Source organism: Eutrema salsugineum, unplaced genomic scaffold, assembly GCF_000478725.1.
Source record: "Eutrema salsugineum unplaced genomic scaffold, Eutsalg1_0 scaffold_16, whole genome shotgun sequence".
Classification (NCBI taxonomy): Eukaryota; Viridiplantae; Streptophyta; class Magnoliopsida; order Brassicales; family Brassicaceae; genus Eutrema; species Eutrema salsugineum.
The window spans coordinates 5895161-5910001 of NW_006256858.1; the positions used below are offsets into that span (position 1 = coordinate 5895161).

The 14841-nt window shown below is 34.3% G+C and overlaps 1 protein-coding gene across 1 annotated transcript in view; it reads right to left on the reverse strand.

The window, feature by feature from the left end:
- Positions 1-13474: 13474 nt before the first annotated feature.
- Positions 13475-14841, reverse strand: part of LOC18021423 (ribulose bisphosphate carboxylase large chain) — a 1741-nt gene continuing 374 nt past the window's right edge. The window contains exon 1 of the mRNA XM_006404428.2: positions 13475-14841. This exon is cut by the window's right edge and continues 374 nt beyond it. Coding sequence (XP_006404491.1) covers positions 13580-14841 — 1262 coding nt within the window. The 3' untranslated portion in view covers positions 13475-13579.

Here is a 14841-nt window from a genome sequence, read left to right on the forward strand (position 1 = left end):
GCTTGATTAGCATGGTTGTTTTCAGTTAGGCGTGTTAGTATTTGGTTTTTTAGCTTGATTAACGAATGCTTTTAATAAAAAAAAAAGAGATTAGTGACTTTGTTGTGGTCATCATTTATTTTTATTTTGTTTTCTATTCTAGGCTGTTGCATCTGCTCCTGGGTCTTCTAAACAGAACCATATCTCTGGACTTGGAGCACTAAGTGGGGTTTTACCATCTGTTGAAGCTTCTCCAAATCAACCACAGGATGATAACTCGTGTGCAGGAATTGGAAGCTGAACTGAAACAGAGCCATGAAGAAAATCAGCAAATCAGAAAAACTTGTTCAGTGTCTTGCAAATCAGAGTGCATAGATGATGTGGTCGTGTCGAGGATTGTCAAGTTTTACCCTAAATGAAATCAATAGCCGCAAGTGCACAGCTGATCGATTGTAGTACTTAGGGATCGAATCCACAGGGAAGGAAGATCTTTCCTGCAAAAGGCCTTTGAAATAAGTATAAAGTAAGGAAGTCTAGAACCAAAACGGTTTTGTGGGGGTTTGGTGGTGTGTTTAAAATGTAAAAACGAAATCTTAAAAGAAAATACGGGAATTAAATGACCTAATAACTAAACTTAACGAAAATGAATAAAAATGAGAAAAACGGATATTCTAATTGCTTAAATGAAAATCTACTAAAAAGGAAAGACACTACTGAACTAAAGCTTGAAATAAAAACGGTGTAAATCAATAGGAAAGAAGGCGTTTGGGTTCAGGAAAGTTTTCTCAGCGGTACGAACGATTCAAAACATTGCTAGAGAGTAAATTTGATAAGATCTTAGCTTAAACTTTTCGAACTGGAGTCACGGACGTATGAATACGCCACTGTCGTGATCTATAGAAAAGAGGCGCTGGGTTTCAGGAAAGTTTTCTCAGGGGTATGAACGATTCAAAACATTGCTAGAGAGTAAATTTGATAAGATCTTAGCTTAAACTTTTCTAACTAAGGTCACAGACGTATGAATACACCACTGTCGTGATCATAGACAACTATCTCTCTCAACCCTGACCAGTAGGTTTCCACTCTGGCCCTGGAAGAGAAGAGATGCATTATGTTTAAGACTCGTCAGCATTCACAAATCGCCCATAGGTAGGTTTCCACTCCTATGTTTGTTTTTCTCTCCCAAACTAGATCTGACACCGGATGAACACTTTCGTGTCACCAAGCATCTGGATCAGATTGTAGTTCATGACGCTACTCTCATGCGGTAAAAATAAATTCAGAAGAAAAAGTTCTAAGATTCGGCTTCAATAGCTCATGGAATCCTCATCGAACATATATATTCCCACCGAAAATCCCTTAGACCCAACAATAGAACTACTCAGACATGATAAACGAAATCAAAAACATAGTATTAAAAAGTAGAACAGAAATCGAAATTGAAAAAGAAAGAACAAGGGTTCAAGAGATAGATCTCTCTCTCCCTAAAGCTAAAGTATAAAAACAATAAGAAAACAAGATGGTGTAAAAGGTGATGATACGAATTAGGGTTCCTAAGACATGTATTTATAGTGCTCAACACATCTCTGGGCGTCACTTAGGGTTTCTCCAAATGAGGGAATCATTTTGGGCTTCAGAAATGGGCCTTCGGGCTCGGAGTTGGCTAGCCGCGGTCGGGATGTGCGTGACCCCGGGGAATGGATGGCTGGCCGCGGTCGGGAAGCCTCTGACCGTGGTGAAATGGCTGTTGGTCGCTGGTGGAAATGCTTGCCGGCTGGTTTACGGGATATCTTGCTCTTCGCGTATCTTTTGCTTGAACCGTTGGATTGCCAAGCTGTAAAGTGTGCTGGAAAGCTGATACTTCCATCTTTGAGATATCCAAATTTGAACTGGATCAGGCGGTGAGAAGGTCTTCAATCGGGGGTGAACTTATGACGGTTTGACTCTGAGCTGAAAATCTGGTTTTCTATCCATTTTGTTAAGCTTTTCCCTAAGTTTCCTGAAAAGAGTCTTGGAACTCCAAATACTAAAAAAACGTGATAAAAGTACTTGAGAGCCATTAAAACATAGAAAAAGTGTTTCAAATCGATCCATAAAAGTGGTCAAAATACGGTGTTATCAACTTCCCCAGACTTAAACCTTTGTTTGTCTCCAAACAAAGCAAAAGTCTAAACTGTTTAAGTGAAAACAAAAATAGGAAATTCACAAATCTCAAAGACATGAACTCCTAAACTAGGACCAAAGATCGTGTATCAATCCACAACTTAGTCTAGAAAATTCTCACCAAGACACAAAAGATACTAGTCCACTTTTTCCGTCATGCAAAACTTAAATAATCTAAATCTTGATTCCAGTCAACTAGCTCTCTACATTCATTAAGTGCAATAGTGAATTCTCATTAAAGACATCATTCAGGTTAGACGGCGTTTGGCATTAAAGGACTGTTTAAGTGGTGGAGTTAAAGTGTTTCGGGTTACCTGATGAATCTGGAGGATGCAAGATAATATGCAAAACCGCAAGAGAGATAAGAAGCTGTTGATGACCGTAATTTTCAGTCACTTCTTCTTGCCAAATGTTGTTAAATAATCCTTCTTCCTTTGTTGTGAACAGCTATTCCCCCAGACTTAGATTCTTTTTGGGAATCAGAAAATAATCTCTAAAACTCCAAAAAATCGAACTACAGTTGCCTTGGGACTTAAAATTCGACCTCTCTAGACTCTCTAAGGCTTTTATCTCCTTTCTTTTCTTATTTTCGGATTTTGTTTTTTGGAAAGGGTATGCCTTTTAAGGAAAAAGACTAGAGGACGAGATTATACCAAAATTTGAGATTTTTCTAATGTGTTGAATTATTCCAGGAAGTTTTCCAGCAAATCGCAGGTCTCTGTCTTTGGTGACTGAAAACTGTATCCTTCCTCTTTCTCTCCAACATTTTTACACATATCTGCATATAAGATAATAGAAAACAATAGTGCATGTGGTTTGAAAGAGGATTGGTTAAGGTGTGGAACTAGCCATTTAGGATCAACAGAGAGTGGTAAAAAGGATAAAAGAGTCCTGAATATATGATTCGTTTCCCTGGTCTAATGCTTCAATGAGAGAGTTAAGTCCAAGTTAAGTCCAAATAAAACAGAGCTAGTGTATTCCTTCATCTAAATCGAAATCATTCAAATTCCTCTGGGGTACTTCGTTTCAAATGTGCTTAGCTACCGCCTAGTCTAGTCCTAAATCATGAATGAGCATGTCACTAGGAATAGTCTAAAAGTACACAGTCAACTATCATTGATTCATGTTCACCATTCACTTTAAAACGTATTTTGTTTTGAAAACTGATTTTGAAAAACTTTAAGGAAAATGCAAAAAGTGTAGATAATGCAAGACTCATGAAATAAAAGTGGTTAGAAAGGGATGAATCCTCCCCCCCAGACTTAAATCAGACTGTCCTCAGTGTGAAACAAGTCGAGATTGGATGAGAAAAATGCATAGATAATCGAATTTGTAAGGCCAAAGAGAACTTACCTGGATCTGGGATGCTCGTGGAGATGGATCAGATCTATTTGGAGAGGTTTGGGAAGGTGATAGGTGGTGATGAAGATGGTGGGAAGTGATGAATGAGGTGGAGTGGGGCTTGGTGAGGTGGAATGAGGTGAATTGGGTGGTTTGGGGTCGGGTATCATCTCAACGACCATTTGCCATGGTCAGGAGTCACGCGACCGCGGCAAACTGGTGCTCGGCCGCAGTCAGAAAGACGCAGCTGCGGTCGAAGAGGTGTTTCCCGCGGTCAGAACACCTGCGACCGCGGGGTCTTAATATGCGGCCTGTTCCTGCTTCTCCATGGTTCCTGCTGGGCCGAGAAATTACAGGGACAGTCCTTCTTTTTGGTTTTTTTGGTTTTTGATTTTTTTGGCTTTTTTTTGTTTTATAAGAAACACCTGAAACTAAGAAAAAGAAAAAGATAAATAGAAAAAGAAAGAAAAATCCTAAAGAAAACAATACCTAAATGGGTTGCCTCCTATTAAGCACTTTTGTTTTAAGTCGTTTAGCTTGACTTTGGTGTTGGATGTGGCTTAGTCCAAAGTGATAGACTGATCATATCATTGTAGCAACTGAATAAAAAAAAAACAAAAATAATAAAGACAGATGATTACTAAGTTATAAAAGGTAATCGAAAAGTATGCGGATAAATGGAAGGATGAAAGAAAGAGAGAAAAAATTGAATATTAATGATATATTATTCCAATTTGGAAAGTCTATGAGATCACTGTAAGAAAAACAATGTAATAAAGCATCAATACAGATTCAGTCATAATAATTAGATAAATCTGTTCCGAAACCAAAAAAATTAAGAGCCTTGAGCCAATAAAAACTGAGAAAAATGACTCAAAAACAAATTAAAAAATGAAATTCAAAATTTCATGTAAGAGCTCCATTGTAGATTTCGGGCCTAATGATTAATCAAGAAGCGATGGGAACGACGGAACCCATGAATATAGAGGATTCTACTAAAAAATAAATCTTAGTAATTCATTGGACAGGATGACGGAATAAACCAGAAACTTTATTATCTATTCTGATTTTGATTCTGAGACCTAGTGAGATAAACATAAAACTTAAATAGATATTGAAGGAGTAAATATTCGCCGGCGAAATTTTTTTTTTATTTGCAAAAAAAAGTAATAAAATACGAAAAAATGAAACAGATAAAAAAAATAAGGATTTGTTAGAATATTCTAACTCTAACAAAAATTACATTCGAAATAATGATATTCCATTATTTTTAAATAAATAGAAATAGAATTCATCTTGGATTCTATTCTATTTCGAAAAAGACATACACAAATATAGAAGAGATAAGATTAAATTTCAAAAAATCCCATGATTAATTAGGATTTTAACTACATCTATATCTTAATTAGTCCTTTTATTCGCGAGGAGCTGGGATGAGAAGAAACTCTCACGTTCAGTTCTGTAGTAGAGATGGAATTTCGAATTTAGAAAAAACCCATCAACTATAACCCAAAAAGAACAAGATTTCGTAAACAACATCGAGGAAGACTAAAAGGAATACCTTCTCGTGGGAATCACATTTGTTTTGGCAGATATGCTCTTCAAACACTTGAACCCGCTTGGATCACATCTAGACAAATAGAAGCAGGGCGACGAGCAACGACACGAAATGTACGGCGTGGTGGGTGGTTTTTTTTATTTAATCTATTGAATGAGACCAAAAAGAGTTATCCTACACGGCGAACGAGATAAGTCACAAAAATAGTTATTTATTTTAACTAGATTTTTAAAACTTGTAATTAGCAATTTCTATTTTTCTAGGTTTAGGTTTTTTTCTTCGAGATTATATAGAAAATCAAGTGAAAAACCATCATCTTTGTAATTAGTTAAAGAAAGAAAAAACCTTTGACTTGAATACAACAAAACAATGCACGCATTACAACTATTTAGTATTAATTTTTTTTAATTATTTGTTGTTCGTTTTAATGGATCCAAAACTATTCTTCTTTTTCTCGTTACTGGAAATTAAGTCCTTAAAATGAACCAAAAAGCAAAAGGGGGATCACATTATCATTAAAAAAAAGATTTTCTACAATTATGCATATGCAACGAAAAGAAAATTTATGGATTTTTGATTCAATGGACTTGGAACAATATGCGAATTTCCTTAATGAATTATTATAATTAGAAACCAACCTCTTGGATTTTTTTTTATCTAATCTTTAGTTTATTTTCTAGTCCAAAACGAATAAAGGATCAAAGCCACTCTAGATTACAGGAATTTATAGAAGTGGGACATGGTTATACATCGACAAGCAAGAAAAAAAAAAAGAAATAAATTATCTAACACCTCTTTTCTATACTAATTCAAATTCCGTTGCTGTGTCAGAAGAAGGATAGCTATACTGATTCGGTAGACTCTAAAAATACCCTTGGTACTTTATTGACGATCTCACAAAGATGTAATTTCAGTGAATTTGAATTTACTTATTCATCTTTTACAGAATCGATTCCCTACGAGAATATCTGGAGTTCAGTATGTCTGGAAGCACAGGAGAACGTTCTTTTGCTGATATTATTACCAGTATTCGATACTGGGTCATTCATAGTATTACTATACCTTCCCTATTCATTGCGGGCTGGTTATTCGTCAGCACCGGTTTAGCTTACGATGTGTTTGGGAGCCCTCGTCCAAACGAGTATTTTACAGAGAGCCGACAAGGCATTCCATTAATAACAGGCCGTTTTGATCCTTTGGAACAACTCGACGAATTTAGTAGATCTTTTTAGGAGGACCCAATGACTATAGATAGGACCTATCCAATTTTTACAGTGCGCTGGTTGGCTGTTCATGGACTAGCTGTACCTACCGTTTCTTTTTTAGGGTCAATATCAGCAATGCAGTTCATCCAACGATAAACCTAATTCAATTATAGAGCTATGACACAATCAAATCCGAACGAACAAAATGTTGAATTAAATCGTACCAGTCTCTATTGGGGGTTATTACTCATTTTTGTACTTGCTGTTTTATTTTCAAATTATTTCTTCAATTAAGAAAAGAACGTAGAATAATAAAATAAAAAAGAAAGAAAAGTAAATTTCTTATCCCATTCGGATGGATTATATATCATAATTATCTCTGACTGTTTATGTTTCTAGCATGACCACTCGATGAAATGTGGAGGGAAGCGGGATAAATGGCTGATACTACTGGAAGGATTCCTCTTTGGGTAATAGGTACTGTAGCTGGTATTCCTGTGATCGGTTTAATAGATATTTTTTTTTATGGTTCATATTCCGGATTAGGTTCATCCCTGTAGAAATTAGATGAACTGAGTTATAGACGTGAAAACATAAGAACTCAACGGGACCCAACTCTTTCTTCCTTGTCTGATACGAGGGGGTCCCGTTGAACTGCTAATAATCAGAACAATTTTTATCATGTTGTTGAAAAATGAACTTAATTAGATTAGTAGATTGCAAACATATAGTATTTATTAACCTTTCAAAGATAGAATAAAAAAGGGGAATCACTTAATTCCTTTTTCTGCTTTCCCAGCTGACACACTATTTTTTATCATCAGATCTATCATTAAAATTTTGTCTATACTATATAGAAAATAGAAATAGAAGTTTTTTCTAATTTTTTTATTTTAGGATTTCATCAAAATTGAAATCAAGTAAATAAAACTACAAAAAATAACTACTATATATACTATTAATAAATAAATAATTAATAATTATCTATACTATTATTACTATATATATATTAAAACCTTATATATATAGAAACAGTAATATATATGGAAACTAAGAATCGAATCAAGAAGGACAAGATCAACACAAGAAAAGGAATTTTAGACATCCTTTTCTTGTGTCGAAGACTCCCTATAGTCCCTAAAATTTGTTGTTTCGCCGATTTATGGTTCCCCCTTTTTTTCTGCGCTTGCTTTCCTTATCTTATTTTAGTATCTAGTTAAATTTTTGTATTCTAATAGAAAAAGCTCTTGATTATTGATACATTCTATCAATTTAAATTGGTCACTAACGACGGAGTTCCATCACACCCCTTCCCATTTTTCAAATTTGTATTGAAAAATCAAGAAAAGGGGGTAAAGTGAACTCTTCTCAATATACATACTAGAATTAGGACTATGATACAAGTAATTCCTGGCACCTGGTCGAAAAGGAATAAAAAATCGAAAGAGAGGCAAAAGACTTTTCATAATTTTTTTGGTTCTTTTTTACGAATTTTATAAAGCTAAATAGACAGATCTAAAAATTCATTTCGGATAATTGAATCTTCTCAAACTGTTTCTTTTTAAGAACCAAAAAGATTTGTGCCAAAACAACCGATCCTAAGAAGAACAAAAGGCCTTGGACACGTAATGGATCTTGAAGTACTATTTCCGCATCCCCCTGACCAAATCCACCCACATTAGGATTACTCGTTAATGGTTGATCGAGTTTAATGGATTCGCCCTCTGAAACAAGAAGTTCTAGGCCTCGATGAATAATATCAATCACTTGGCGTTCATTGGATGCATCCACTATGGTTATTTCGTATCCCCCTTTTTCTTTTCGTAAAATTTTGCTTATTATCCCTCCTGCCGTAGCATATCATAAGGAATTTTAACAACTACTTCAAATACAGTATCAGGAAGTACCGCTTGTGGAACCTCAATATCCACAGGCTTACTAGCTAAATGGCAATTGGCACATACAATATGCCCAGTGGCTTCTCGTGGATTTTCATAATTCTGCTGGGCAAAAATCGAATATCCACTTGAAATGGATGCCCAAGTTATTATATATATCATGAGTGAGACAGATATGGAGCGAGTAATCTCTTCCCTTATCCAAGAAAAGGTATTTCTAGTTTGCATGGTCCAATCATTTATCCCGAAAATTTCTACAATAAAGTTAGGTAGGTCGATAATATACTTCCCTAGCCATAATTCTGCTATTTATAATTACTGAAAAAAAGAAAAATTTTTTTGTTGAAATATACAAGGAATCCCTCATGGGTAAAAAGAGTAAAGTAAATACGACTTTGATTTGGTTATGATGTATAAGGTAAGAAAGATTAGAATTGGATCAGTGAATCACTTTTTAGTCATTTATTGCATGATAAATCACTACAAGTGACGGAGATACACGATTTAAATAACGAAAGATCCAATATTTAAAAATTGTATCAAGAATGACTGGAAAGGTAGAAACTAGACCAGATAAAATTTGCTCATAATGAGCAAACCCAAAATCTTTGTAAATATAACCAATCATTAGTTCCCAACCGTGAGGCGAATGGAATCCGATACATAAATCAGTTAATAAAAGAATCGAAAAAGCTTTAATTGTATCACTTAAATTATATAGGAATTCTTGAACCCAAGAATTCAGAATAAAAAGCTTTTCCTTACCCCAAAAGGAATAACCACTTAGAATAACGAAAGATATTAGATTTGTCGAGAAGTGCAAGATTGTATGGATACGATACTCATTGTGTATCTTGATAAACTGGATCGTTTCTTTGTGGATTCCTAGACGAAATTGTTGTAAATCGGTTTCTGGGTATTCTTTTATCATTTCATCCAGCTGGAATAGATCCTCTAATTGTATGAATTTTTCTAGAACACTTTTTTCTTGAATATCAATCAAAAAAGTTTCGCATTGTCTAGTATTCCACCAATTAGTAATCCAAGTTTTCAAACTTTTATTACAGCAGAGAGAGATCAACCAGGGCAAAAATACTATAGATGTAAAATAAAAAAAAGGAATGAATGCTTTCTTTTTTGCCATTTTGAATCTGTGAATTGTTAATGAACCTACCGCATTTGTTGATTCTATTAGATCTAATATTTCTATCGAGCATGAGTTTCTATTCTAATTCGAATAGAATGTATTGAGCCTATGAATCCATTTTATCTTTTTCTTTCAATACTTAGTCTTTGCTTTGAATCTAGAAAGAATACAGAAATAGACTAAGAATACACTTCCAATTTGAATGAAAAATTGGATTTACAGGATGTTATTCTCCCTTTTTTCGATCAATACTAAAAGAACTTTTTCGAATTTTAAAAATAATAAAAAATTATTCTATTTTAAAACCAAGAAACTCCCTTTCTTTTCTATCAAATATAAAAAAAACGAGCATAAAAGAATAGATTAATGTTCAATTGACAAAAAAAAAAAAGTTCTTTCGTTTTTTCTTCCTACTGCCAAAGCATTTAGTATTTTAAAATGAATTCATTTCAAAATACTTCAATTGGTACACGCAAGAAGTAAGCCAATTCAGCAGCTTTTTGCTCAATTTCTCGTGTAGTAAAATTCTCATCAGTACGAATTAAAGGAATAGCCCCTTGACCTCGAATTTCCATATAAAGGACACGCCGAGCAGAAACACCCTCTTTAACTTCTATTCTGATGAACTGAATATCTTTCATAAGGAATCGTAAAAAAATGCGACGACTTTTTCCAGGAAATCCCCAACGAAAAATACGCACTATTCCTTCTTTTCGGTCGAAAATGTCATAACCACTACCCATATTCCAAAAAATGGTACACCACAAATAGCAACTAATAAAGAGACCTGCGATCCCATTGAAAGACATTACGATCCCTTGTGGAAAAAAAGGATTTGCTGAGAGGCAAATAACGATATAAAATTTCTACCAAGATAACTGGAAATTCCAACCAATAAGAATCCTAATGAACCTAAAAATAGGATAAAGGCCCAGCAGAAATTACTTGTTTTTCGAGACCCCGTTATAAATTCTATCCATATAGATTCTGATCGCCAACTCATATATATTAGATCCAGTTATACAATTTTTTGGAATTGAGAAAATATGACTTTCCTTTTTTGTTTTCAAAGTAACTCTCATCAACTATTTTGTTATGAACCTTTACCTTAGGAGTAATTCCTAGAATTTTTTCGAAAATCTCATTCCTTTAGACGATCCCCTATAAGTATATACATACAGATAAATACATTGACTTGAATTTCATACATCGGCCCGATGATGAGCCATTTTTCAAAAGAGCGGAAGTTGAGTTCCCCATATCATAAGTTTACACATGCATAAGAGCTTTTTTTAGTTATGTTTGTAGGAATCTATGTGATACAATATTCTACCAAATGGGTCTTAGCGAATCGAAGTTTTTAAAATAAAAAAGGAGTGATACGATTCGGTCTCATCCGATCTAAAAAATCTTATTTTTTTGAATATAAAGAAATAAAGAAGCCATTGCAAGTGCCGGAAAGACTAGGCCTACTAAAGGCACAAAAATAGAGGGTAAGTTATTGAAAGTTGTCATAAAATGGGTACCTCAATTTAATATTTATACCTGTTATTGTTATATTCTGAATTCTAAAGATATCTTAGAATATCTTGTATTTTTATTATTTCTATTATATATATATTATAATTATACTAAGTATCTTTAAGGAAATATATATCTAATACTAATATACAACCTAATCGAAATAGAATCAAAAAATAGGTACAAGAAACGCCAAACTAAATAAATGGACTTATTCATCTTTCAAAATCAAATAGATATATATAAATCCCCTTGTTAGATTTATTATTATTTTTTTCTTCTAATAGTAATTGAATTAATAAAGAAAAAATTTTATTCCATTACAAATTTCTACAAAATTGATTGGAATCTGATCCAACAACAGGGAATTGCAAAAAGATGCAAGACTCTCTATAGATCTGTATATATCTCTATTTGAATTATCTATACATATGCAAGCACGAGATGAAAATAAACTTTGTTTTATTTGTCTAGTCTAATTTGAACTTCCCGAAAGCAAAAATTCACTTTTTATCTTGTTGATAGAGGTTTACTGAGTAGTAAACAATAATATCGATAACAAAATGATTCGAAAGAAAAATTTATTTTTCAGGGGTTTCGTTTAATTCTGATAAACTAACTGTTCTAATTAATTTCATTTTTGTTCAAAGGAAAAAAAGCATGGAGCTGAAATAACTCACTCACAACACCTTTTAAAGGATTACGTGGTACAATTGCATCCAATAAGCCCTTACGTAATAAAGATTCAGCCGCTTGTGAACCTTCAGGCACGGCTTTTTTCAATGTTTGTTCAATTACTCTTTTACCCGCAAATGCAATATAGGCATAGGGTTCGGCAATAATGATATCCCCCAACATACCAAAACTAGCTGTCACCCCCCCGGTAGTAGGAGATGTAAGAATTGATATATAGAATAACTTTTTACTTGATTGATAATCACATAAAACCGAAGAAATTTTAGCCATTTGCATCAAACTTAAACTTCCTTCTTGCATTCGTGCTCCTCCCGAAGAACACACTAAAATAAGAGGTAAACGTTGATTGGTAGCATACTCGATCAAACGAGTTATTTTTTCGCCTACTACGGATCCCATACTACCCCCCATAAACTGAAAATCCATAACCCCAAGGGCTACTGGAATACCGGTTAGTTGGCCTGTACCTGTTTGAACAGCATCAGTCAATCCTGTCTTTTTTTGAGCAGAGTCAATACGCTTTTTATAAGGTTCCTCCCGTGAATGAAATTTAATGGGATCCGCAGAGACCATGTCTTCATCCATAGGATTCCAAGTACCCGGATCAATCGAAAGCTCGATTCTCTCTGAACTAGTCATTTTCAAATAATGTCCACATTCTTCACAAACATTCATTTCTACTTTCTTATACATTAATCCATAACAATTGTCGCATTGAATCCACAATTGATTGTGGTTTTTAGTTATATCGAAATCCTTAGAACTCATTAAATTATTACGATTCCTATTAGTTCTTATCTTGTAATTTTTGCTTTCACGAATCTTTCCACTTTCACTACAAATGAAATTATAAATGTAATTTTCATTGGAATTATTACTATCGCTTAAAAAGTGACTATCAATACAGATGTGAGAATGAAAATAAAAGTCAATACAACTAGTAATGTGATTATTACAACTATATTTAGTATCCTTAATGTAAGGATCATAGTGCAGATCGTTGTCACTTTTAGATCTATTATTCAGATAACTAGAACTACAATAACTATAAAAAAAAAATTCTAGGTCACTCAAATCATTGTTAATCTCAAATTTTTTTTTTTTTATATCAAAATATATAGAATAACTATTCTTATTACTATCCCTAACAAAAAAGGTGTCATCCGATATGAAATTCCGAATGTCCTTGGAGCTAACTAAAAGATTAACATTTTTGTAATAACTCGAACGCTCATCCCAACCATAAAAGTTTTTATCCATATCATATATAAACCGGTCTTTACTTATAGTAGTCTTTTCAATAGGAGCAAAACTATCCATTGCTTTATTTAGCTCGCCTCTATATTCCAATTCTCCCTTAGAAAACATCAAATTGAACCACGATTTTTCCATAGAGCTTCTGGCCTCTATTTACATAAAAATACAATAACAATAGATGAATAGTCATTCAATGAAAAAATTGAAAAATGCAAAATTTTTTTGAATAGTTCATTTTCTATTCAGAGTAAGCAAAGCATATCGATGCAATTGCTAATTGCTAAGATTATTAAGTAAAAGTAATTGAAATTCATAAATTTCAATTAAAAATGAAAATAAGGATTTTCTTATATTGTGTAAAATTCTCATTAAAAAAAAGAAATATTTGTTCTTCGCTTATGAATATATGAAGAACTTTTTTAGTAAAATCTCGTATCTCGTATACTAATATAAAATAAAAAAAGGTTTTTATTCCAATACGGAATGAAAAGAAAAGGACAACATGCAGGATGGGTAGAAGAAGTGGGGATACTTGGTTCAAGCCCTGACACGAAACTTAAAAAAAAATACAACAATCCTAAGAATCCATATTTCATATAGGATTTCTTGTGGACACAACTTTACAATACAAAATTGTAGTTGTGTTTAATCTTCTTTTTTTTTTTAGATTTTTTATACCTAGATAAATATGTATCTATCAAAAATAGTATATACAATAGAAAAACTCGGCTCAATCTTTTTTTTACTAGAAAGATTGAGCCGAGTTTAATTGTAATTAAACTAATAAAACGAACGTGAATTACTAATCTAACTTCTACGCTTGGCCATCTAATTTATCGATGGTTGGGAAGTTAAATCTGATCTCCTTCCATACTTCACAAGCAGCAGCTAGTTCAGGACTCCATTTGCAAGTCTCACGGATAATTTCATTACCCTCGACTGCAAGATCACGTCCCTCATTACGAGCTTGTACACATGCTTCCAGAGCTACTCGGTTCGCTACGGCACCCGGTGCATTTCCCCAAGGGTGGCCTAAAGTTCTGCCACCGAATTGTAGTACGGAATCATCTCCAAAGATCTCGGTTAAAGCAGGCATATGCCAAACGTGAATACCCCCTGAAGCTACAGGCAGAACACCTGGTAGTGAGACCCAATCTTGAGTGAAAAAGATACCGCGGCTTCGATCTTTTTCAATATAATCATCGCGCAGTAAATCAACAAAGCCCAAAGTTGACTCTCTGTCTCCTTCAAGTTTACCTACTACTGTACCCGCGTGAATATGATCTCCACCAGATAGACGTAAAGCTTTAGCTAGTACACGGAAGTGCATACCATGATTCTTCTGTCTATCAATAACAGCGTGCATTGCACGGTGGATGTGAAGAAGTAGGCCATTATCTCGGCAATAATGAGCCAAACTAGTATTTGCGGTGAATCCCCCTGTTAAGTAGTCATGCATTACGATAGGAACTCCCAATTCTCTAGCAAATACAGCTCTTTTGATCATTTCTTCGCATGTACCTGCAGTAGCATTCAAATAATGCCCTTTGATTTCACCTGTTTCAGCCTGTGATTTATAAATAGCTTCAGCACAAAATAAGAAACGGTCTCTCCAACGCATAAATGGTTGGGAGTATACATTCTCATCATCTTTGGTAAAATCAAGTCCACCACATAGACATTCATAAACTGCTCTACCATAGTTCTTCGCGGATAACCCCAATTTAGGTTTAATAGTACATCCTAATAAGGGATGTCCATACTTGTTCAATTTATCTCTTTCAACTTGGATACTATGAGGTGGTCCCTGGAAAGTTTTAGTATAAGCAGGAGGGATTCGCAGATCCTCTAGACGTAGAGCAGCCAGGGCTTTGAACCCAAATACATTACCCACAATCGAGGTAAACATGTTAGTAACCGAACCTTCTTCAAAAAGGTCTAAGGGGTAAGCTACATACGCAATAAATTGAGTTTCTTCTCCTGGAACGGGCTCGATGTGGTAGCATCGTCCTTTGTAACGATCAAGGCTGGTAAGCCCGTCGGTCCACACGGTTGTCCATGTACCAGTAGAAGATT